This window comes from Procambarus clarkii, chromosome 52 (genome assembly GCF_040958095.1).
Source record: "Procambarus clarkii isolate CNS0578487 chromosome 52, FALCON_Pclarkii_2.0, whole genome shotgun sequence".
Lineage (NCBI taxonomy): Eukaryota > Metazoa > Arthropoda > Malacostraca > Decapoda > Cambaridae > Procambarus > Procambarus clarkii.
Window position 1 is genome coordinate 27,061,626 of NC_091201.1, and position 26,830 is coordinate 27,088,455.

Here is a 26,830-nt window from a genome sequence, read left to right on the forward strand (position 1 = left end):
CTACGCCGAGAGAGTGACTGTTGACGTCATTCACAGTTTTTGGTCATGTCCTTGATAGATCATGACATTGTTTAAGGGAGTAATCAAGTGATTTGTTTAGAAAATAATTTTTTGTTCTACTCTCAAACAAAGCCTTCCTGCATTTTTGATGACCCTCTTTCATTAGCAAAAATTATATATTATATTTAATTTTGTTTTCTTTGTTCAGGGTACAGAGCTTGTAGTAACAGGGCAGACAGAGCAAGGTCAACTAGGAAACATCCGAGCAAACATCACTGGTCAGGGACGCAACGGCGAGTTCTTTATGGGTGTCACGGACTGGAACACTGTTGTTCCACCAGACCACCATCTGCTAGATCACCTGCATCTTGCCCCGACTCCAAGAAACTTTATTAAAAGGTTATGGGCTTTCTTGAGAATTAAGGTAATACATATGGTATTATAAAAAGATAAAAATTTTGTTAATATTTATTTAGTCATATATTTGCATGCATATCTTCTCTTGGATAAAAAGACATTCTTGTCACCAAGTGGCATATTTTGATGGTAGCCGACATGTTGGATTAAAATGTAGTGAGTTGAATACTTTTGATGAATGTGAATGTGACAACATCTAATCTAATGATTTTGTTGCTTGCCCCATACATGTTTTGTTTGGCATTTTGTTGTTGTGAAAGATAGAGAATTGCTTTGTCTTTATGAAACCTATGTATGATACAGTTCATTATTACTCTTAGTAACTAATAGTGTGTGTGCTCAGAATGGAGATTCTCATATTGACTCAAAGCCTGATTTGCAAATTTTTTTCCATATCAATGTGAAACTGATAGCGCTTGTGTTTGGTCAAAAAACAAAAATTCATTACTGGGACATTACAGACATAGCTCAGTTTCTAAGTACACTATCTACTTTAATATATATTGGAGTATTTATTTTCATAGCATTTATAATTTGTATTTCGATTTATGACTGGTATGTGTACTGGGGATTCCACCCTTTGTTTGCCGGGATGAAAATTCTTGGTATTTTTTTCATGCATGTAGATACAGTACGGTAATTTGAAACACGCCTGCATAAACAGAGAATTCGTCACAATAATGTGGCAGAAAATTAGTAACCGAACCCACACATTGGGGCGGAATTGAAGCAGAATTGGGGGAGTTCTGCTTCTCTGTTCGGTTTTTAATTGTAATTTTCTTACCATGTGGGATCTGTTTTTGTATGCCTACCTTTCTGGGTGCCTAACTCTGGTTGATGGCAGATTAGGAAAGCCCCCAACCAGGAGGAGGTTTTCCAGGGGCCATTGCTCCCAGTGCCTCTCTGAGGGGGGGCCCAGGTCCTGGCTCGTGGTCCCTGGTAAGCTGAACTCCATTGACTATTGCCCTAGTCTTAATACATCGCATATTAGCTCGATAGCTCCAGGGAGCCTCTGAGGCTCACTCGGAAAATGGCATTTCATTACATTCAACGCTGTTTTTTTTTGGTTTTGGATTAATCACAGATCCTCAAGATCCTGTTTTCTTGTAAAGAGAGCCAAAGTTCATTAATCATGGGTCCCAGTAGGCAGGGGTGGATCTCGGTGACCTGGGGTGTTACCCAAGGTTTGGCTAGAATACTGAAGAACTTGAAGAGCTCCTGAAGGGCTCCTCCCAGAAGAGAGCATTTAACTCCCCATAAAAGAGCATTTAATTACACTGGTCAAAATATTTCAGTTTATCAAAATACACTGGTCAAATATAATTACTGTACAGCCAAAATATTTATGAAACCAAAATGAATCAATCTTGATTAATTCTGGGTCACTTGGAAATATTTAAAATTGCTGATTAGGTCTAGCTTTCATCCAAGATAGGTTATCTTGAGGTTATCTTGAGATGATTTCGGGGCTTTAGTGTCCCCACGGCCCAGTCTGCCACCAGGCCTCCACCCCCAGGAAGCAGCCCATGACAGCTGACTAACACCCAGGTACCTATTTACTGCTAGGTAACAGGGGCAAAAGGTGAAAGAAATTCTGCCCATTGTTTCTCGCCGGCGCCGGGATCGAACCCGGGACCACAGGATCACAAGTCCAGCGTGCTGTCCTCTCGGCCGACCGGCTCCCTAAGATGAAGATGAATCTAAAATGTCTTTTGCTTCATAATGGGAGTGTTTTCCCATTAATTTCATTTGGTTATGCAGCCCATATGATGGAAAATTATGATAACATGAAGCAGCTTTTGAGGTGCATAAACAATGACGAATATCAATGACAGCTCTGTGGCAACTTGAAGGTTATTGCTCTTATGATGGGTCTGCAGGGTGGATAAACAAAAAACTGCTGTTTTCATTGCGAGTTGGATAGCTATGCGAGAGTTTCCCAGTACTGTTATGTTATGTACGACTGGCCACTACATCCATCACTGGAGCCTGGGTGAAAAATATACAGCATTTACCACTTGTTAAATAAAGTAAGATTTTGTTACCACCCTCATACATAATGGCTAATCAGTAATTTAAATGATTTTATTTGAGTTCAGCATGTCAAAATGCATCTTGAGGTGATCTCGAGATGATTTCGGGGCTTTTAGTGTCCCCGCGGCCCGGTCCTCGACCAGGCATCCACCCCCAGGAAGCAGCCTGTGACAGCTGACTAATACCCAGGTACCTATTTTACTGCTAGGTAACAGGGGGTATAGGGTGAAAGAAACTTTGCCCATTGTTTCTCGCCGGCGCCCGGGATCGAACCCGGGATCACAGGATCACAAGTCCAGCGTGCTGTCCGCTCGGCCGACCGGCTCCCTAATATGATAAACAGCTCTTTTCATCTCAGAACAGACAACTTTTGATAACTTGTTGACCAGTGTTACATTCAACACTTGATATTTTTTTTAAATATTATATATAGTAGATTGATGAATAACTGATTAAATTATAAATATGTTGAAACATGATTAGACTTTTTCTGTCTCTCTTTTAAAGGATCTTCTGGAGGAGGGTAAAGCCGCAAGGGGACCTCACGAGAAAGCTGTTGCACAGAAGAAAGCTCTCGTTATCGCTCTTGAGGTAAAGAAAAAAATCACATGTCAACAGATTTCAGTGTTTTTAATACTTTCAGTATTGAATTCCATACTGGTATACATATGCATGTACATTATAATATGCATGTACCTATGTAATCTGACTCATTTATATCTTACAGATAAATAATAATAATTATTATTATTATTGAATTAATAATTTGGAAGAATGGGTAAAGATGACAGTTTGTGAATGTAGCGTACTAACATATGAATGTGGAGTAAAACACAAAATGAAGAATAGTAGACTCCATATTCTGTACATTAGGGTTTAATGCAGTGCACTGTTATCATGTAAATATTTTGACCATTTTCAGTTTAATGAAGTCAACTGTCAGTGAAAGCAATTAGTACCAAGGAATGTTAAATGCGTCCAACTCTAAAGAAAATCGACCATAGGGGCAGATGAGGTACAGTAGATAGTGTGTGTTTGTGTGTTTTGTGCTTGCGTACAGCTTGTGTGGGGGCTGAATCCTTGCACAATTAGGCAGTTTTGTGCTGAGGAGTCAGTTTAAGTGAACCTTTTCATTCATACCACAGTTCCTTGTGTCCTCAATTATTAGGTAATGTGGTCTGGTGCTGGATTGCTGGGCAGATCATTGGTCAAGTCTCTTAATTTTGGGCATGTTTCCGGGATCACAGGGTACTTACTTGGGGTTTGCAGGGTGACTGCTTCAGATCATTTCACGTCTTGTAGGTGTTTTCCACTATAATACAGTATTTCAGTCTGGGTGACAAATGGCACTGATGAGGTAGGTTCTCTTTCTCTTCCTTAGACAATATTTCTACAGATGGCAGATGCTATTCATAATATCAGATAATACAGCTTTACAGTTTTTGTCTTATTCCTTTTTTTTTTAGTAGTACTGTACTGTACACGGCGATATTCACATTACACAGGTTAAGTGGGAGTTGGCACACTGTGCAGAGGAGTCTTTGCACCGCTTTTAATATCCCATAACATTGTGACACATGCCATATGCATATTTTGCCAATTGGGCTCCCATATCACATCACTAGAACCTTAAGGTTTTTGACACTTGCTGTTCCTTAGAATTCACTTTTTGGCAGTTTTATTTTGAAAGATGTTTTCCAGTAACACATTTCTTTTGATAATTACTTGCAGTAACACATCTCCCTTGTAAATCTGGAGCCTTCTGTACTTTGATAGTTATTCTTAAAATGATAAAAATTCAGTAAAAAGTGTCTAGAAATGCATTACTTGCTGCATTTACTTATACTTTTTGAAAATTTCAGAAATACTGTGCACAAAGAGTTAAAGGTTATTGGATGTAAGAAATGATATCAGCATTAGTGTTGATATGTACAATAGACTCCCAGTTCTGCACATAGGGATTTTACACCCTCCACCTTCTATGCGGGGTAAGAATTGAGACCATTTTTCGATTTAACACATTCAACTCTTGGCTTTACACTTGATCACAAGTCATTGGTACCACGATCGAAATTTTTTATCTTTTTCAATGTACAAGTAGTTGGCTTTAATGCATAGATACATATCATAGAAAGTAATAACCAAATTAGTTTTTTGGTTCTCAATAAATTAAAATGTGATCATAACAGAACCTGTTAGCATTTTGTTTCTTTAAACCCCAGATTAAAGTGTATTGTACTTTATTGTGACAGTAAGGCTGTTTATCGTACATAAAAGCATTATATACATTTAGTTGTACCAGTATGTTGTACCGTGTTAATAGATCTTAAAATTATAGCTATGCATACGTTATTGTTCATGGAATAAAGGTCTTAGATCAGCAATGTTATCGGATATTTCTCGAGAGTAATTTCACAAAATAGTAAGCAGTGCAATTTTGCAAGGCGTCTTGAGCAACATGTTCCTTTGTAGGACTGAGAGTCTACTGTATCTGTAGTAATAAGAGATTTGAGGCTAAGTTTTTTTGTTTTGTTTTTAACGGGGTGGAGAGGAGTTTGTGTCCAAAGACGAAGTAGGTTAGTATTGAGGAAGGTCGAGCTTCGTTCATTAGGTCGTTGAAGAACAAATGTGTATAAAATTAATGGTACATAATGGGCTATAATGATTCATGTTAAACTGACTTCATATGTTCATGTTTGGTATGTTTTTCATGTAATAATCAATCTTGAGGTTATCTTGAGATGATTTCAGGGCTTTTTAGTGTCCCTGCGGCCCGGTCCTCGACCAGGCCTCCACCCCCAGGAAGCAGCCTGTGACAGCTGACTAACACCCAGGTACCTATTTTACTGCTAGGTAACAGGGGCATAGGGTGAAAGAAACTCTGCCCATTGTTTCTCGCCGGCGCCTGGGATCGAACCCAGGACCACAGGATCACAAGTCCAGCGTGCTGTCCACTCGGCCGACCGGCTCCCCTATAAAAAAAAAAAAAAAAATCTATACATCTAAATCTATACAAATCTATACAAAAAAAAAAGATTTATCGTCTCCATCATTATCGTTAGTCTGCTCCCACTTTCATGGGAGTGACAACAGCCTGGAGAAAAGGGAATCAATATAATGACAAGATCGTAGGTCTTTAAAAATTGCAATTGTCTTCTTATTATATCATCCATACATATAGAGATAGAAATGGATAAATAAGCACCATTACACTAGAGCTGTCAGCCAGAGCAGCAGCACATGTGCTCATAAAGCCAGGTGTACAGTGCTCCTTACCAGTTATTATATGTAATGCAAATACATTCTCTCTTTACAAATTGCTACTATCCAGCCTTATATCACATATCACATGCATTGTTCAAAGTTGATTTTTATTTCCACACACACACACGCACACTCTCTCTCACTAAGTCAGCCTATCTTCTTCTTCTCAGTCTCCTCCTTCCCCTTTTACTACTGTCAGCTTCACTTGAATGCATTCTTCACAATTTTATTATCATTCTTTTGTTCAATATGTAGAAATCATCTTGGTATTGATAGTGGTAAGGTTTCTGATGTTGTGTACCTTGACTTTAGCAAAATTTTTGATACCGTGCCACATGAAAGACTGATTAAAATTATAGAGGCTCATGGTATTGGGGGTGCTATATTAAGTTGGATTAGGGCATGGCTATACCAAAAGAAACAGAGTTAGTATAAATGGGGTTAAGTCAGAGTGGAAAAATGTTGTAAGTGGAGTGCCTCAAGACTCTGTCCTGGGACCTCTGTTATTCATAATATATATAAATGATTTAGATTCAGGTTTGAGCAGCAATATTTGCAAATTTGCAGATGATACAAAAGTCGGGAGGGAAATAAACACAGAATAAGACTCACTATCACTTCAAGACAATCTAAATAGGGTTTTGAAATGGTCAAAAGATTGGCAGATGCAGTTTAATGCTAAGAATTTTCTCAAATACGTACAGTACACAGTAAATTAATATTATTATATATTAGCATATTGTGCATATTTAGTCATGGTTAGGTTAGGTGTTTAGGATTTGTTGATTATTTGCATTTATAGTACATGGGTGAAGCATTTACAGTGTTGTGGTTTGAACAAAAGTCGCCAGTGAAGCACTTGTTCCGGAAGTGTTCAGATGTCATCAGTTGTGAGTTGTGTGTAAGCTGGTTTTCATTCATAAACAGGGAGTATGGCGAGGGTTTGGAATGTATTTTGGCCTTTGTGTATGAGAACGGGCTGGTGAAAGAGCATCTGCTCTTTTCTGTCCTATATTGTTGCTTGTTGAGCTTCAAGCTGTTGCCCCTTGTCTGTGTTACATGTGATCTTTTAAAGCGGTGGTCTGGATTTATATTCAGAATAAGGTGACCAGGAATATCACTCTCATTCACCATTCTGTAATCAAATCATAACTAGTGTCATGTAACTTATCTAGAATATAAATCGCTTATGTTATTTTAGTAATAGACACTACAGGTCACAGGAAACAATACGTTTGCTGAAGACAGAACTGAGACTGTTGGAATGCTTCAAAGAATGGATGATTGGAATGTTTCAGGGAATGAACAGTTATCACTCAATATTTTATATATTTTCTGGTGGAGTCTCTTGTGGCGCTCTGAAGCTATCTTGCTGAAATGGCTCCCGTCTACTAGGTTATATCAGCCATGGAGTTCTATTTGGACTACTGGGGACCAGAGCCAGAACCTAGCCTCTTCATAAAAGCACAAAAAGTGGGCGACTGCCACCCCACTGAGAAAGCATCCAGAAAGTCAGGGAACCAATCACTGTTGGATTTAAGGAGACTGAAACCTCAAAACTGCCAAATGAACTCCATCTTTTGAAACTAGCATGTGTGTGTTAGCACAAACCCCCTCCACCCCATCACCAATGGGGGGAGGGCATAGCTCCAGGTCTTTAAAAGTGCTCCAAGTCATTCCAGGCTGATGTGGACACAATTGGTTGCCTACTGTAGGGGTTCCTAGGTTGTCAACAAGCAACACAGGTCTTGCTGCTTCTAAGCTAAGTGGCGGCCATCCTTGAGCTGTCTCCTGCTGGGGCCACTTGCTTGGTGGTGGTCCATATTTTAGTTAGATTCACAAGCGTGTTTTCTGTCTGGTTTATGTTGTAGACCTGGGGCCAGATTCACGAAGCAGTTACGCAAGCACTTATGAACCTCTACATCTTTTCTCAATCTTTGGCGGCTTTGTTTACAATTATTAAACAGATAATGAGCTCCGAAGCACCAGGAGACTGTTTATAACAATAACAACAGTTGATTGGGAAGTTTCATGCTTGTAAACTGTTTAATAAATGTAACCAAAAGCGTCAAAGATTGAGGAAAGATGTACACGTTCTTAAGTACTTGCATAACTGCTTCGTGAATCTAGCCCCTGGCTTGTAGGGAACTTGAAGCTGCATGTGTTCAGGGCTGTCCTTAGTTCCCTGTTCAAAGGCTTGTGGTTCTCAGGTCATTTGCAGTGTCATGAAGTCCAACCAACCTGCAGTCTACCCTCATACCCATATAAATGTGGTGCTCTTGCACCACATTTAGAAACATCATGTCCTGCGTTGATATTTGGGCATGGAGGGGCTTTGGTGGTCTACCAGGGACTTGGTGGCTCGTTATTTAATGTCCATGGTCCTCGTAATGCCTGTGTTGCCTTGGGTTATCTCTCAATGAATCGTCTCTTCATCTTGATTGCCTACATTTTCTTTTCCTCCCTGGTGAGTCTCTGGTTCTCATTCTCTGTTGGTATTTAGTTTCAGGGAGCCACAAGGGGCCCCCACAGAAAACCAGAATTGAATACGTATAATGAAACGTCGCTTTCTGGATGAGCCCCAGTGGATCCTTAATTCCCCCCCCCCTCTCCCTTTCAGGTTTGTCGTTGCGTGTATTTCTTCCCGTTTGCTCCAGGAGGAGCAAACTTGGAAGGTGGGGGAAGACCTGGAGCTGTGGCCCTTTTCCCTGTGGGAGAATCGGTACTAATGAGCTTACGTTAATTGAAAAAGAGATTTGATCGCTTGTTTACATTGTCTGGGGGATTTTGGCAGTTTCGAGCATTCAGTCTCTTTGAATCCCTCAGTGGTCTGTATTGGTTCTCTGACTTTCTAGATGCATTTCCTGTGAGGGTGGCAGTCACCGGTTCTCTGTGCCTCTATGAGGAGGCCAGGATCTGGCTCTGGTCCTTGGAAGTTCAAACGGAGCTCCACTCCTCGGCTGATGTGCTCTTAGTAGTTGGGGGCCATCTCGGCAAGATACCTTCAGGGAATCACCGGGACTCGTCCAGAAAGAAGCGTTTCATTACATTCAATTCTGGTTTTATACTCCACTTACTCTAGCCTTCACTTTTTATTAAAAATAAAATATGTATTGTAATTATAATGTTATTTTACTTAATTAACATCATAACTTTACATATTTTTATACATTAAAACAAGAAAAATATCGCTACGTATTGTTAAAAATATCAATGGTGCAAAACTATAATGTTTGTTAAATTTTACAGAATCATTTTGTGACACCATTGACATCCCTAGTTGTCGTGCAGCCTGACCAAGAGAAGTGTAAGGATTATGAAGATGATGATGAGGAAGACAAGAAGATTGAAGACACGACTCCTGCAGTGAAGCACTTGGACGAGGACAACTCGTCCATCACTGGGGCCCTTGATCCACAGGATTCTGTTGTTCATGCATTTGACCCGGCATCAATTCAGGTTGATTGTGATGACAAATCTGCTCATCATCCATTTTTGTTTTGCATTTAATGGTACTAGTGTATTACTATATTTATACCCCATGAGTAAATGGTTTCTCTTCTGCACTTGTTCATTATATCTTACCTTCTCATGCAAACACAGAAACTCCTCTTCTGTTTTTGTTTTTCTTTGTATCTTTTCTACTGATGCCCCACACTGATGCATTATGCACTGGAAGCCCTTGCCCTCTTTATCCTTCCCTTTTTCTTTCCGACATTATTTCCTCTTCCCATTTCCTGTGTTCTCTCTCATGTTCTAATATATGCACCTTTCCTCTATCTCTTGTATTTTGTATCATTTTTTCATATTTCTCCTAATGTCACCTTTATTGCACTTACAAAAACTAAATTCCTCAATTGTCAATTACCAATCTCATTCCTTCTTTTCGTTTATTAAACATGAGCTAACAGCCTATAATGGTCCACAATTATTCTATCTAAAAAGCTTTAATGACTGGATTCACCCACCATGCCCTGTAACATTCCAAATAGTGGTTGGGGAAAGGGAGACAATGATGGATGGGTCTCGAGCAGCCACCTGTAGACTTGCCCGTTTGAACGTTGTATAATTCCCTCCCCCTATTCTTATATCTCTTACCCCCTGTCTCGTCTTCCTCTTTTCTTACTCCTTCCTAGCCTTTCCCTTTTCTGCTTTTGTCTAAAATAAAAATGAAATATTTTAATGTGAAAAAATCAATAAATATTTGTAATTCTGGGAATTGTCATGTACTTCAGTATTAGCTAGTTTATAACCCTCGTCGAGTGTCTCTCACATTATCTTCCTTATTGCCTCTCCTAACCTTTCCATTATTTTCCCATCCTCTTCCCCATTTCTTTCTACTCTTTCTATATTCTGCTTTTCTTGGGGGAGCCCCTTCGACTCCTCGGAGCTTATTAGGCTGATATGCTAATGTCAAACTTTGGCATCAGTCATGTGTATGGAGTTCTGTGGGCCTACCGGGGGATCACAAGCCAGAACCTGGCCCCCTCAGAGATGCATGGGAGCAATGGCCTATAGACACCCCCATGTGGTTGGAAGCATTCTATGTCTGCTATCGACCGGGTCAGGCACCCAAAAAGGTAAGCATCCCAAAACAGACCCCTATTCTGGTGAAAATATTGGTACCAAAAGCCGAACAAGTGAATAGAACTTCCCTAAAAGAAACGAGCATAAAGTCACACGTCTCCGCGCCGCTGTCTGCACAGCTCCCTCCTCCCCAGGAGGGGGAAGGCGGGGCCCCAGACCCCCCACGCCGGCTATCCACCCGTCAGTTCTCAGGATGATGCTAGAGTGGCGCCCATCCCCAATTGCAAGGCCATCTGGGTCGATGCCTTTCAGCAGGACTGGTCGAGGTGGGGGGTTCCTGTACCACTTTTCCCCAGTTCAGCTGTTGCTCCAGGTCCTGACTCGCTTGGAGACCTACCAGGGGAGAGTAGTCCTCTTGGCCCCGTGGTGGCCGACCCAGCCATGGTTTCAGGCGCTGCTTGCCCAGTGTCCAAACCCGTAGGTTTTCCCGCGGCTCCGCCTCTTCCAACAGATCAGCCCGGTGCATCACGTGGCTGGTTCGATCTTCTCCTCGAGTTTTCGCGTATGGTCTTTTTGACTCGGTTTTATCATCATCTCTATGGTGATCAGGTGGCTTCTTTGTTGGTGTCCCACCTGCGGACTTCATCTTGGCGGCAGTATGAGATCTCCTGGCGGTCCTTCCAGTTCTTTTTACACCTTCATCGTTGTGCTTCGCTTTCTGTTTGGTTGGTGTTGTCCTTTCTCTCTTGGTTGTTCCAGGACCATCACCTTATGCCTAACACTGTCGCCTCGTATCGTGCGGCACTGGCAGAGCCACTTCAGCTTGCTTTTGGTATTGATATTACTTCTGCGCCATTTCGCAAGCTGTCTCGTGCATTGTTTCACCTCCGGCCTGCTAATGCGCCGCCTGAGCCGTCCTGGTCTTTGGACAGAGTGCTCTCTTTTCTTTCTTCTCCTCGGTTTGTTGTGGCCCCTTCGGTTCAGGATTGTTTCTCCAAGAGTCTTTTTCTGTTGGCATTGGCCTCTAGGGGTCGGGTTGGGGAGCTTCATGCTCTCCTCCGGCGCAGGGGTTTCTGCTCCTTCGGGCTACGTGATGGTTTTGTTCATTTGCAGCCGTCTCCTTCTTTTCTGGCGAAGAATGAGACTGCTGCTTTCCGGAGGGGTCCCTGGGTTGTTGATGCTTGGTTGGTCAAGCCGGGGGTGCATCATGTTTTGTGTCCAGTTGCGGCTCTTCGCCTTTATTTGCACGCCATGGCTTCTGTGTCCAGGGACGCACTTTGGGTTGATCTGGTTTTCCTTCTTCCCTGTTCGTGGGTGCGGGTCTCCCAGGTCGTCCGCAGAGTTATTAAAGCTAGCCAGCCTGCGGTCTATCCCCATGGCCATGACATTCGTAAGTTCGATGTTCTTGCTGCTGTCTTTGGCAACATGTCCTGGGCTGACATTCGGGCATAAGGCTTTTAGCGGTCGAACAGGGTCCTGGCTGCTCGTTACCTAGTCAACGTCCCTGGGCCTCGTCAGGCCTGTGTCGCTTTGGGTCGGCGGTTGCAGCCAGTTGTCTCGCCTTTAAGTTGAGGAGTGAGCAGCGACCGCCTCCCGGGTAAGTCCCTATTACGATTTTCCTCTGGGTAGTTGGCTCCGGGGAGCTGAAGGGGTTCCCCCAGAAAACCAGCGTTGAATGTAATGAAACACCATTTTCTGAGTGAGACCCGGAGGCTCCCCAGCAACCCTCCCTCCCTCCGGACGGCGGTTTTTCGTGTATTTTGACATCCAGCCTCAGAACTGATGGGTGGATAGCCGGTGTGAGATGTCTGGGGCTCCCCCTTTCCCCTCCTGGGGAGGGGGGAGCTGCGTAGACAGCGGCGCGGTGACGTGTGACGTTATACTAGTTTGCTTGTTTTCTGTTGGGGAGTTCTATCCACTAGTTCAGCTTTTGGTAGCAATTTTAACCAGAATAGGGGTTTGTTTTGGAATGCTTACCTTTCTGGATGCTTGACCTGGTCGATGATAGACATAGAATGCTTCCAACCACACGGGGGTTTCTATAGGCCATTGCTCCCCTTGCCTCTCTGAGGGGGCCAAGTTCTGGCCGTGGTCCCCAGTAGGCCCTAGAACTCCATACACATGACTGATGCCAAAGTCTGACATTAGCATATCAGCCTAGTACAGCTCCGGGGAGCCTCCTGGTCTCACCCAGAAAATGATGTTTCATTACATTCAATGCTGGGTTTTTTCCATCTGCCTGGTTCCCTATCCTAAATATATATATATTTATCACATTTACTTAAGAGTACATGCTTAGTTTATTCAGTACAGCGAGCCCTAGCTCTCTGTGAAGAATGCACACTCTTGAAAATTAAAAGTTAAAAGTTGCAGTATATGGGAAAAATTAGGAAATGTCCAAAGGCCTCTTAAAGTTCAAATTTTCTACTCTCAATAACACACATCTCTAAATATAATTACTAAGCACTCTAGCTTCTTTCCAGCTATAAACACAAAATACAGTATATTATTAATTTTAAAGATGCATTCCAAAATGTGCGCACAACAAAAACTGGCAATATAGCAATTCATAAAATATGTAGATACAACTTTTTAAATACGAAAACTAGCTAGTGTTGAGTCAAGTTTTGGACAAGAAACCTACCCTATGAATGGTGAATTTTGTGAATTCCTAAGTAGCAGATATTGGGGTTTGTTTGTATTTATATTGCCAGAATAACATTGTTATTTGCAGAGTTGTGAGAGAAGTTGTGTACAAAGGGGTTGTGAAAGTACTCTACATATTTCTAGCGATTAAGTGGTACATTCTTGCAAAGCTGCTAACGTTTATAAAGGTTCAGACATTCACATCTTGACTAAAAAATATGTTGGGATTAGGAGAGTGGATTTGAAAATAAATAAATAAATAAATAAATATATATATATATATATATATATATATATATATATATATATATATATATATATATATATATATATATATATATAATATATATATATATATATATATATGTGTATATATATATATATATATATATATAAATAAAAAGTTTGTGAGGGTACCACCTCTGGTGCCAATGTGGGGACCCATAGCCTCGGAGAAGAAAATAAAAAGTATTCAGAGGAGACCTTGTGGTTTCTCACTGAACACTAATATTATCTTCTACCACCCCCATTCTTTTGTATGTACACATATATATTTACTTTATTTGAACTTTGTTACAAAAAAGGAGTTACATATGGGTTACAAAGATGGTTATCATAGGTTGTCGAGTTCCTCCAGCTCCTCAGATGGCGGGCAGGAACCCTGGATGCAGTGCGCATTTCCCCTCTGTATCGCCACACTGAGGCGCTGGAAAAGAAAGCTTGCAGCTCTTGGGTCCCTTGTTGTTTCAATGAGCCTAGAACCCAGTTCCTTCAAAAAACTGGTAGCACTTTTACCCCAGGCGCTGAGTGTCTCAGAAGCAATGGGGACAAAATTGTAGTGGTGATCCAGTTATATATATATATAATAATTTTTTTTTTTTGTTCATATTCATATTCATATTCATATCCACTCCTAATCCCAACATATTTTTTAGTCAAGATGTGAATGTCTGAACCTTTATACACATCCCTCCTCCCTCCTCTTCCTCTCCCTCCCTCCCTCCCCCTCCCTCCTATTCTCCCTTCTTTTACCTCCCCTTTCTCCTGCCCCTTCTTTCCCCCCCTTTCTCCTACCCCTTCTCCCCCCCTCCCTTCCTCTCTGCCACTTCATAATCTGTACAATACTCCTTAGAAAATGTCATAAGCAAAATGTCGATCATTGCATAGATTTTAAGGTTGCATGCTGGAATTAAACATGGGCCCCTGAACATTATATGGCCTCTAAATTCACTGCTCACCTTCTTTGGTGCCCAATGTAAGCTACCTATGATGCCTCTTTCCTTTTTTTTCAGGTTCGCAGTGGCCTAGATTCTTCGGATTATGAACACCAAACTATTTTCAGGCATGCTTATTTTGACGGCATGTCTGGCCGTTCGTCTCAATATTCTGGTGCAGCAGGGAATGAGCCGAGCACTGTCTTTCTCCTATTGACCCTCTTTGTAATTGTTCAAGCAATCTTAAACCAGGTAGGCCACATGTATTATGATAATCTTGATGTTTCAAAGTATGTTACAAGTTTTAGAATTTTGCTACTACTTTCTAGTAAGTTGTCTGATAAAAAAAAATCATAACTGTATTGTGATTGTATTATAATATTTTATAATAACCGTTCATCTATATGACATTGTCAGGGATATTTTTGCTAATTGTCTGTAAGGTTGCATGACAAGGTCAGGAATGTTTTAAAAGTACTGCACAAAATTTAAAACTCCCACATGAACAAGGGGCACACATCTGCCTCCTCAGGCCTCCAGTAAACAGATGCCATCTTGAAAATAATCCTGGGCACCCCTCCTGGCGAGAAACATTGGGCAGAGTTTCTTTCACCCTATGCCCCTGTTACCTAGCAGTAAAATAGGGACCTGGGAGTTAGTCAGCTGTCAGGGGCTGCTTCCTGGGGGTGGAGGCCTGGTCGAGGACCGGGCCGCGGGGACACTAAAAAGCCCCGAAATCATCTCAAGATAACCTCAAGATCTCAAGATAACCTCAAGATCTCAAGATAACCTCAAGATCTCAAGATAACCTGGTTGCGAGGGACCGCAATAATAAGAGCGACCATGAGTAGCACATACATCAGCAGCTCATGCCTGCAGAATCACTTAATAATGATGAAATATATAAGCAATTGTGATTATCTTATGGTGATAGTGTCATAGAAGATTGCGACTGTTTGAAACACTATATATAAGGTCGGCCGAGCCGGTCGGCCGAGCGGACAGAACGCGGGACTTGTGATCCTGTGGTCCCGGGTTCGATCCCGGGCGCCGGCGAGAAACAATGGGCAGAGTTTCTTTCACCCTATGCCCCTGTTACCTAGCAGTAAAATAGGTAACTGGGAGTTAGTCAGCTGTCACGGGCTGCTTCCTGGGGGTGGAGGTCTGGTCGAGGACCGGGCCACGGGGACACTAAAAGCCCCGAAATCATCTCAAGATAACATCTCAAGATAGCCCAATGCTGATTACAATGTTCACAGCACAAGGCAAACAACCACATAGGTTTGGTGCACCTACTCGTCATGAAATGGGACCTCGTATTCCTTTAGAAAGTAAACGTGTGGAAAATGATTCATACTTAAGGTTTATTGACCAGGAGTCAGATAATAACAATAGTATTGTGGCTGGAGTTAGCAATATGTGTAGTAGTATATTGGGAGTCGTTTTGCTGTGTCAAGTACCATTGGCAACTGGCTAGCATGGTGCTATGCTAAGCTTGGATTACAAGATTACCACACCCACCAGAACTGCTTAGTGGTTTGTAATGGTGCATAAAAGTGTAGTTCTATATAACATGCATATGCACCATTAAGCATATGTGATTTTTTACCTTGTACAGTCATCTCCATTCCTTTTATAGAGTGGTGCTCTTTCTGAGCTTCCTCACAGGCCAGAAAGCACATCTTGTATGCTTCAGCTATCAATTGGGCTATGTTTTGTCACTTAAGACAGTTTTCCATTAGATGTTTGCCAGGTTTACATTTTCCCCAGTCGATCCTCATATTGTTAAAATTGAATTGATTGAATAACCCTTCTTACTTGTTGATCCTCTTAGATCTACTACAGGTATTAATGTTTGAACTTCAATGAGCTTGTGGTCTGAGCATGTACTATCTGAGATTGTAATGTGTCTGATTATTTCTTCATTGTTTGTGAAGATCATGTCAAGAGGATTTTTGTTCCTAATTGGCTCTGTAATCTGTTGGTTGAGCATGAATTTTTCACTGAATTTCAGCAATTCTCTAACCTGTGGATGGTTATTTCCAGGTTGATTTCCTGTTATAATGTTATTGTTTGCCATTCTCTGTCCTAAACTGGATAGATTGAGGTATCCAAAGAAGATAATGTCTAGTACTGGGTTTGCTAGGTTATTAAGGATATTCTCTAGTTTGTGCATCTGCTCTGTGGATTTCTCAACTGTTGCATCTGATGGTTTGTATTAGAATAATAATTAGGTTTATTTAGAATAATAATTAGGTTTATTTAGAATAATAATTAGGTTTATTTAGAATAATAATTAGGTTTATTTAGAATAATAATTAGGTTTATTTAGAATAATAATTAGGTTTATTTAGAGTAATAATTAGGTTTATTTAGAATAATAATTAGGTTTATTTAGAATAATAATTAGGTTTATTTAGAATAATAATTAGGTTTATTTATAATAATAATTAGGTATATTTTTCTACCTTGATTCCAAGTACCTCTACCACCTCATTGGTTGAGTTTAGTAGCTGTGTACATACCAGATCTTCTTTAATATACAGACCTACTTCTCCATTTGACCTAACTTCTCTATCACACATGTATAGATTATAATTTGGGATCCAGATTTCACTATCCATGTAATCTTTTGTATGGGCTTCTGTGAATGCCCCAAATAGTGAATTTGACTTTAATAGAGGGTTATTTATGAACTTGACATTATTTCTTGATTTTGACTTTAGGCCTTGTATGACGTCTTTGACAACAGCTTTCTTTGCATGGAGCTGACTGACAAATTCAGTTCTGAAGTTCAGTTTGAGGTTTGAAATTATTCCTTGATCCACAGGTTTGATAAAGGAAGTTGTGTTGGGTGGCAAAAATGTACCAATCATATTACCCTTAACTAGCACATTTTCATTGGATGTGTTGAGCTATTATCAAGAAATAGCACTACTGTACTTTGCTCTTCTCTGGCAAGCCCATGTTATTAAAATGGGTTTTCACCTCTGGTACGAAATGACTTAAAAACCAAATGACTTGTTCGGGAGCCGGTCGGCCGAGCGGACAGCACACTGGACTTGTGATCCTGTGGTCCTGGGTTCGATCCCGGGTGCCGGCGAGAAACAATGGGCAGAGTTTCTTTCACCCTATGCCCCTGTTACCTAGCAGTAAAATAGGTACCTGGGTGTTAGTCAGCTGTCACGGGCTGCTTCCTGGGGGTGGAGGCCTGGTCGAGGACCGGGCCGCATGGACACTAAAGCCCCGAAATCATCTCAAGATAACCATTCATGAAAAATGACTAGACATCCATGCACTGTGCTGAGACTTATAAATCACAGGGATAATAAATATTCTTGACACCCTTACATGCCCTTGGATTTTCACTTTTGCCTATAATGAGCAATTTTAATTTGTATGCACCAACTGCATTTTTCACAACAAAGTGAAGAGAACATTTTTTTATTTGCCTTGTTCCCAGCTGAATGACCACTTTCACCCTGATGAGTGCATGTATAACCAACATACGCCAGTACATGCTTGTTTCATCAGCATTATAATTTTGCTCAGACGATAAAGAATCATCCTGCATAATCTTCTCAAATTTGGACACACATTCCTTTGTGCCTTTTGCATCAGCAGATTGCTTTTAACCTCATAATTTCACATACCTTATGCCATGAAGAAACCTTAAAGCCCCTTAGCCATCCTTCACTGTATATACAACTATCACAAAGCTTCATTTGTCGATGAAAATGCTTGACATTTTCCTTAATCAGCTGTCCTGGCACAGGTTTCTTGATTCCTCATGTGTCTGCACGTACAACTCCTAAACAGCCTCTTCAACACTTGTAATCGTAGCATTGCTAAGTACTCTGTACTTTTCTGTTGTGCATTGCTACATTACTCTCATTTTTAGCATAACATGCAAAGATCTTATCTTTAGCCTTCAGTGTATAATAGAGTGGTTTGCCTAACTTTGTATCAAGTTCAAGTATGTTCATTAAGACAAGAAAAAATGCATCTCAGAGGGATAGAGTAGCTTAGGATATTTCTAATTTCTCCCCCCCCCCACCCCTGGAACTTTAAATCTAGCACATGCAACACTCCTAGGCATGCCAGATTCAACTAACCTTATAAGCTGAACTTATTATTCAAAGTTCATCACATATTTTATCTTGACTTCACTGCTTGTTGAAGGCCCAAACAACAGATTTCCTGTATTTTCTGATGCCATAGCAGCAAGATCTAATATATATTTATAGATATAAAGTGGTGAAAGAGGGGAAGGGCTTTGATGGCTGTGGGCAAGCACACACACACAAAAAATAAAACTGGATCGTCGGAGCAGGTGCAGAGGTTGTACCACTGCAACATGGTGGCCGGCCGTCAAACTACATAGCCTTTTCTTTGGCAGAGGATGGTGAGAAAGCTGGTTTGGTGCCTGATCGAACTCAGATATGCAAAGTTGGAATAATTGGACATTTGGAAGTTGTACAAGGAGTCTGGTAGTGTACAACATGATGAATAGCCTTCTACACTGTGCCCCCTTTCAAGTTCATCTCTCTTTGACTCTGCATATGTTTTGTTTATTTTGGCTTCTATTATTCATAATGAGGGATCCTGCATTCAATACTTAGGCAAGGCAGAAATGAGTGGGCACATTTCCTTTCACCTGGTGCTTCTATTCACCTAGCAGTAAATACATATTCACGAGTTACGCAATCGTTGTGGGTTGCATCCAAAGGAAGGTCAGTAGTTACCCTAGGTTGACCTCAATAAGCCCAAGTACAGACTAAAAGCCTTGCCACCTAGATCTACAGTCTCTCTAACACCATCCACAAGAGGTGTGTGTCAGTCACCACAAGATTCATTAAATGGAGGATGAAACTCTTGTTAAACTTTTCTCCAAGAAATTCAGCACTATATTAATGCCAAACCTTTTCAAAAGCTGTTTTCTGTGGGGAGCCCCATCAGCTCCCTGAAGCTATCATCACTGATTAAGTGCCATATCGGATCCGTTTCGTCTATTGAAGGTAATGGCGTATAGTTACTACCGGAAGAAGATCGTGATGCACCCTCTGCCGAACCAACCTCTGTTCTCGATTTTTTATCTGAATCTTTTAAATTATTTAAAAAATTAGCTTTTTAAATATGCTGTCAATTAATTTATTCTAGATTCCATTTAGGAAATGAGTGTCTTAGCAGGTTGTGGTTGCACTGGTCAGTTTTGTCTGCCCCACCAATCAGTGCATCTGTCCTGGAACATAACGAAGAAGCTCAACATTTTGTTTATTTCCCCCCATAATTCTTGCAGTCTTGAAACTGTATGGATTCTTTTTTTCAGCTCTTATGAATCGATTATTATTACGCTGAAATAAGGCTTTTGGGTTAATAGGAAAAGAACATCTGATCAGAACCATTTGGCTGCATAAACATAATACTTTTATGTTTATGCAGGAGGGGGGGAGGGGGGGACTTTTTTAAACTGTGAAGTACTTTACAATTCTATCTTTAACACTGACCCTTTTCTTTGCAGGTAAGAGAACCACAAATACACAAACCAGTTAAGTGACACTTCTCTATTGATGGTGCATCCTGAAGCTTTGAGAGTGTATGTACGGTAACTATTTTCACAGTTGAAAAGTCATGATAGTGCTGGCAGTCTTTTGACATCTCGTTTTTTAGTATTAGAAGTTGAAACTCAATACTATGGAAGAACTTTGAGATGTAAAAGTAAACATGTCCTTCCACCTAAATACATTTGAAAGTTCTTGGGTCACTTTTAACCTCACAAGGGAGACAAATGTATGCTTAAACTGGCTAATAGGAGTTTATTATTATTATATGCATACATACATACATACATATAATACATTATTAGTGTGTGTGTGTGTGCGCGTGTAAATCACGACAAAATTTAAACACACGATGAATGTATGAAAACATATAACCATGAAGGGAAAATAAAAAAAGAAATTACATGAGCACTTTCATGTTAATCAACACATCTTCAAAAGTATAATCAATGTAATATAGTGCTTTAGTATATAAGCAGGAAAAAGGTGACATTCCTGCAAACACACACTGTAATGGTCCCTATTGATGCCTTGTTACAATATGTTAGGAAGTTGTTACATCTTGTTATAAAGTTTTTACAATGTTTGAAAGTTGTTACAACTTGTTCGAACATTGTAGCAGCGTCGTAGTTTCTTGATGTGTTTGGCAGGGTGAGAGATGAAAAGCAATCCTTTGGTAACATTTACATGAACATAAGAATAAGAGGACACTGTAGATGGCCTACTGAACAATACTTGCAAGTTCCCAGAAGCAATATTCCTACTGGAATAGCTGTCAATTAATCATCTTACTAAGATCATTTTTTTTTACTGATAAATTAAATTTGTCAGAAAATTCTTGCCAAATTGATTGGGAGAGGTCATCTTCAATAATAAATTGTCAAAGCATTTTTAATAGAAACATTGAATCAGATTTAATACAAATTACAAGGCCATACAACATGAATATTAGTAATGGTTGTACAATTTGGATCCATTCTCAAATGGATCAATTAAAAAATTATCTTAGATTGGGGTTGACCAGCCCACACACTAGAAGTTGAAGGGACGACGACGTTTCGGTCCGTCCTGGACCATTCTCAAGTCGATTGTCTGTCAAGTCGATTAGATTGGGGGTATCCCAGTTGGGATATTGCTTCTGGGAACTCATATGTATTGGTCATTAGGTCATCTTCAATGTCCTCCTGTTCTTATGTTTATAAGTAAGTACTGTATTACAAAGGTTTCTTTTCTCGCCTCGCATGTCACCTTTGTCCTGCCAATACATTCAAGTACAGTACTGTATTATATTTCATAAAATTTACGGGATAGTCTTGCCCGTGTTCCACCTCTTGGGTGGTGTAATCTTCATTAATCAAATCATTAATTATATATACTTTAGAAGATGTGTTGATTAACATGAAAGTGCTAAAGTAATTTCCATTTCATTTTTTCTTTGTGGCTATACTTTTTTATATACTGTATACAGTATATATATAATATGCATGGGTGCATTCATGCATGCAAGTTACGTGCTGGAAATATAAGAGTGGATATTGTTGGTGACTTTAAATACTTTGAAAGTAGATAGTACATCGTTGATTTTCATATCCACTTTGCAGTGTGCCAAGGTTTTGAGCCAGAAGACAGCCTTGGGAGTAAAGCTCTTTTGGGAACAAATTTTAGGTTAGTCGTAATAAGTTCTTTTCAGCAGCAGTCTATAGTTAGAACTTAATAAACTTATTTTTGAAGTTTAGACAGATGTTTCATATTAAAGGGAACTGTGAAGATACAGGTTAGAATTGATGATTACCAAAGCTATTCTATTTTAGTCAGAATATGAACAACTACCCCGAAATATTTTGAATTGCAGCGTGAAATGCTGCATCAGCCAGATAATAATTATTGAAATATTCCATTGCATAAACGATGACTGAATATTATCTTTCATTCGTTGTTCAGTCTTCAGAATTTATTCTAGTTCATTTTCATAATGTCTGTTTCAGATATAGCCTACGAGTTTGGTAACTATGAACTCTTACACGAGTGCATCATTATTGTAGAAATTAATTGCAAAAGAAATTATATTTTACTCGTAAGACAACCTAGTAGCATACTAGGTCTCTCTCACTAGGTAGTCCTGTAAGATTGGTTCATGATATACATTAAAATTTGCCATTAATTCAGAGTACTTTATCACTCCAGATGTGATGATGTACATGTTTTTATTTCCCCGATGGTATCTTTAGATGCTACTTGAGAACAAGAACGGTATACTTCCAGTTCAGTAAACCAAAGGTGTGTACATGTATGAATGTTCATTTTACACAGGAATGATTACAAAGGCTTCCATGTTTGTTCGTGAGTAACAAGATTAGCAATTGTCAACCTTAGGTAGAGTTTTTGTAAGGCTTGTATTCTTGTTTTCACACAGGAAGGAATTGCCTTATTAAAGCATTATTTAGGATTATTATTTGCTAATTCTGTTGCAAGTGTTTCCTTGATAAAATATGCTAATATCTTCAACCTGTATAGGTGTCCTCTTGATCAAAATGTATGTGGCCAATAAGAAAACCCCACATGACCCTTGTGCATTATTTGTAGGAATATCTAGGTTCACATTTAGATACTGATTACATTCAAGATTACTTACAGTGTAAGTAATACTTTTTCTAACATTTCAGGTTATGGGTGTTTTATATTTTCTTAATAATCAAACATAACACCAGTAGTTTGATAACGTGTATCGCATGAAAATTTTGAAGGTTAAATGGTTGTCTTGTATTTCTGGCTATTCTCAGAATAAATTACACAAGCTGTTGTTGATCTGAGAGGTAAGACCTCGATGTTTCTGTTTACTTCATCTCGTAGAGATATGTAAACAAACAAAAATTACGAACGAAAGCAAGGTTTTTTTCATTAACCATTAACCTCTTGACTGCATCATGGATAGTATGAATACTCTATGATTTGTAAATGTGTTAATTTGTCTATGCTTTAAAAAAAATCTAATCAAAGTAACTTACAATATTCTGGCAAAAACAAATGCACACTCACACAATATTGATTTATATAAAGAACTAGAGCCATGATATTACATCAAACTCATTACAACTGCCATTTGCCTTCATTTTCCCTTGAAGGTTACTTGTATTGCACTTGTTTACATTTTGTAATGTTGATAGAGATTCTATTATCTATTGTAATGTCTCTAAATAGAGAGCAATAAAAAGATTTATCAGAAACTTAAGATTCAAGCTTCCTGTGGTCAAATACCATATTCTAGTGTATTTAGTAGGTGTTTCTGCATGATTCTTGTCAGCCTGGTGTGTGTTTGATGAACAAATTTGCACTTGAAAACAAATGTGTTTCCAATTGATAAAATTGCAGATTGAAGTGCTTGAGCATCAAGAGTTACACTGTTAATCGTAACATATTTTAGCCGGGCACAACCATGTAAGGTCAGCCATGACCATGCCTCGCACTATCCTATAGCACAGACATGTCAAGCATGCAGCCCACACAAAGGATACTGTAATTTGGTATATAATATGATAGAAAAAATATTCTACAATAATTTTCATTAAATGACTTCAATTAGTTTTTGTGTGTGGGCCTCATGTGTCCCATATGGCCCTTGGGGGACCGTCAGTTTGACATGCCTGCTATAGCAAAGAAAATAGCTTTCACCTTTCCATTTTAGGCAACTGAACTCATGCCTTTAAATAAAAACAGTAATTCATTATTTCAAACTGTGATGAAATTTAACAGAATTTGATGACCAAATCACACATCAGAAGATGAAGATATGATGAAGATAATGGTCCAGGAAGGACCAAAATGTCGTCGTTTCTTTACCTTCTGATGGAGGTTTGGTCATCATATCTTCAACCACGTTATCAGGCCTCATCATCTGCTGAACATAATTCCTGAATTTTCTAAGTACACTGAGGAAGTACAGTAGTTAAATACAAGAGGTATATAAATACATTTTGATGAAATAATTTACCCAATATCTCTTTCTTGCAAGCTGGTAAACATAATAAAAACAAAATAAAAAAGTTTACCATAACGATCCATTAAATTTCCACATACATGAAGATTGCATGAAGATTGTGAACACATTTAGTATAGAAATTTGAAGATTGCGAAGTGTGTGTGTATGTGTGTGTGTGAATTTTAAATCTTCAAAAACTATCCCTGTTAAAAACTTTTTAAAGACTTTTATATTGTTGAATGAATAGATTTGCATATATTGTTAGCTTTTTAGCCATGACTCGTGCACAATATAGAATCATTTTCTTTCCATTTAACACGGAATGAAGTGTGTGTTTTGTTTAACAGTATTGCAGCTCCTCTAATAATTAAATATATAATTAAAATTTTTATCTATAGTAAAAATTTATTTTTTTAAAAAAGCATAAATACCAATTATTTATTACACAGATTTGAGTGATAAAATGGGTAACCATTTTATGTAGATTAAACTTTTCACATCAATTTGAAGTAGTTGTATCACTTTTTAAAAAGCAAATACAAAATTTATCATTCATAATGCATTATGATATTCCACAAAAAATTGGAAAGTAAAAATAAAAAGTAGTTGCAGAAAATTATGTTCTGCCATTATTATTACACAATTCTAAGCATAAATCAATTGTTATTGAACTAAAGTGCATGTTATACATATGTTTATTAATATTTTATCTCCTTGTTTATTGTATATCCCTGTTTGTGTGTTTTATAGTTTAATTTTATCCTAAAATGTCCTTTGTATGATAAAGGTTCACTTTAACATATGGAACCTATAGTCAGAAAACTTGTTGACTATTCATACTGAACATTTTTACATGTTAAAACAAGAATTATACTAGTACTGTAAACTAGCATCAATCCCATGAGGAATTTGACTTCAATATGATTGGCAGTTGTGGGAGACACTGGCAAGATTCAGGCAGTAAGGACGTGTGCATTATTGTCACTGGTTGATACCTGGTTGATGGGGTTCTGGGAGTTCTTCTACTCCCCAAGCCTGGTCCGAGGCCAGGCTTGACTTGTGAGAGTTTGGTCCACTAGGCTGTTGCTTGGAGCGGCCCGCAGGCCCACATACCCACCACAGCCTGGTTGGTCCGGCACTCCTTGGAGGAATAAATCTAGTTTCCTCTTGAAGATGTCACTGCTGTACGCTCATGTCTGACAATGGAACTATGGTTCTGACATTCCCATTTTGCATTGTTAAATGTATTGTAAACATTTATAGTTCCTGCTATAATCTTGATAACATAAATTTGTTTGGGTTAACTTGATGGCAAGTCATCAGTGGCTTCTACAGAAATGAACATTGTATTGTATTTAACACAAATGAGTTGCTTGTGGATACTCATTACCATAACCTTGCGTTACATTATTTACCTGGATGAATATGATGAATTTATAGTTGTTGCATTACCTTGGTGCAGATTATTTTTTATGTAATATAGTGTCAAAGTTTATTGAACAATTCATTATTTTGAACAAGTATGAGGCATAACACATGCAAAGTTAGCGCCAGGAACTTTACTTCTGAAATTCCCCCCATATTTTATGTTATATTTTTTACAGCTACAATCAGCAATGCTGGGCAAGAAGTATTGATATTTTTTCATACAAAATTTAATTAAGACATTAAAAGAAGATAAATTGAATGTCATTTCTAGCTGATGGACTCTTGTGTGTAAGGAATGACAACATAAAATCAAATGAGCAACTGCAGTTATATACAGTACTGTATTTTGGGAAGTAATAATTTCTATACTGTTAACATGGTACATAAAATTTATAGATATTAAAAATAATTTATCAAAATCTATTCTCATTGCCGATGATTTTCTCTCAGCACAGTTTATGAGTGCGTGTGTTTGGTGGGAGGGGGGGGGGGGGGGTCGAGATACTTTTGTGCGTTGTGCTTTTTCCACTCAATCTAAAAACTGATGTTTAATATGAGGAATACATTACAGTACATCCTCTTGTTCTGCACTTTGACAAAAATGATGAATCTTTGTAATTAGCAAGTGTCAGATCTTTGTAAATACCACTTGTTAACATGCATCTTGATTATCTATATCCTGTTAAATCTTGGCTAATCTTAGAGAAATTAACAGATTATCATAATAATAATAATAAGAGTAATAACATTATTAACTTGATCATAGATAATCAAGATATTCTTGTACAGTAGTTTCTGAGAGAGAATATTTTTTTCTTTAATTAATAATGTATATTTCTCATGGCATAGTGGAAAAATCTATGTACGGCTGGTCCTGCAATTGTCTGCAAGGCACTTGGAAATATATTATTGTAGAGCACTATTAAAGGTGTAAGTATTCAGTGTTCTCGGCCTGTGAATTCAGTAATCATTTAATACAGTGATCTGCCTAAACATTAGGTAGACGGTAGTGGGCAGAAGGTAAGGTAGGTACCACTGTCATCAACAAATGCCGCTTGGTGTTCGGTGGTTTTAATCATGTCTTTTTATCTTGCCTGTATAAATCTGCAATGCAAGCATGAGAGAGACCGTTTAATTCAAGGAGAGCTATTTTATCAAATATATCGGCATTTATGACAAATATTTAGTACAAGTGACTTATTTGGGAATGTAGTGCCATCACTCTCCTTGTATAGAAATAACTGTTGTGAATTAGTACTACTTTCCTCCATTCTGCATAAACCTTTTAACATAGATGTTGGTTATTGAGGTTTACCGGCATATCTTTATCAATGGTACAGTGTCAGGCTAATTTTGCAATATATAAAATTTCAGTTGATACTTTAATATTGTTTTTAGTTACACAGGTTAGTAGAGCTCTAGCACACAACAGATACAGATTAATAGGACAGTACTGTACTGATATCAGTTAAAATATTGGTACACCTCCATTTGGTTTACCGTCATTCATATTCTTTGAGTAGACTAAGTACTGTATATCAGTGTTTCTCTTGGTGCATTGGTGCCTGTCATTTTTCATCTTTCTTTCTCTTGCTATCCCATATCTTGAATACAGTTCTTGGATTCCTTTTTTTTCTTTCTTTCCTACAGTATTTATAAACGGTTTAATCTAAAATTTAGGATTTTCCTTTAATTTATGCAATACGTAACCACCCATTGCAGTTTTTCACTCCATGACAGTTTGTTCGCTATGTAAGGACTAG

General features: G+C 38.9%; 1 protein-coding gene across 6 annotated transcripts in view; it reads left to right on the top strand.

The window, feature by feature from the left end:
- Positions 1 to 26,830, top strand: part of LOC123763554 (inter-alpha-trypsin inhibitor heavy chain H4) — a 247,292-nt gene that overhangs the window by 218,923 nt on the left and 1,539 nt on the right. For 4 of the 6 annotated variants that reach the window (XM_069304531.1, XM_069304533.1, XM_069304534.1 and 1 more), the window contains 6 exons: positions 209 to 424; positions 2,959 to 3,042; positions 8,965 to 9,174; positions 14,181 to 14,354; positions 21,265 to 21,328; positions 21,649 to 26,830. The exon at positions 21,649 to 26,830 is cut by the window's right edge and continues 1,539 nt beyond it. In XM_069304531.1, coding sequence (XP_069160632.1) covers positions 209 to 424; positions 2,959 to 3,042; positions 8,965 to 9,174; positions 14,181 to 14,354; positions 21,265 to 21,328; positions 21,649 to 21,776 — 876 coding nt within the window. In that variant the 3' untranslated portion in view covers positions 21,777 to 26,830. Of the gene's footprint in view, positions 1 to 208; positions 425 to 2,958; positions 3,043 to 8,964; positions 9,175 to 14,180; positions 14,355 to 19,623 lie in introns of all 6 variants that reach the window. The other 2 variants (XM_069304535.1, XM_069304536.1) reach the window with 2 other exon arrangements.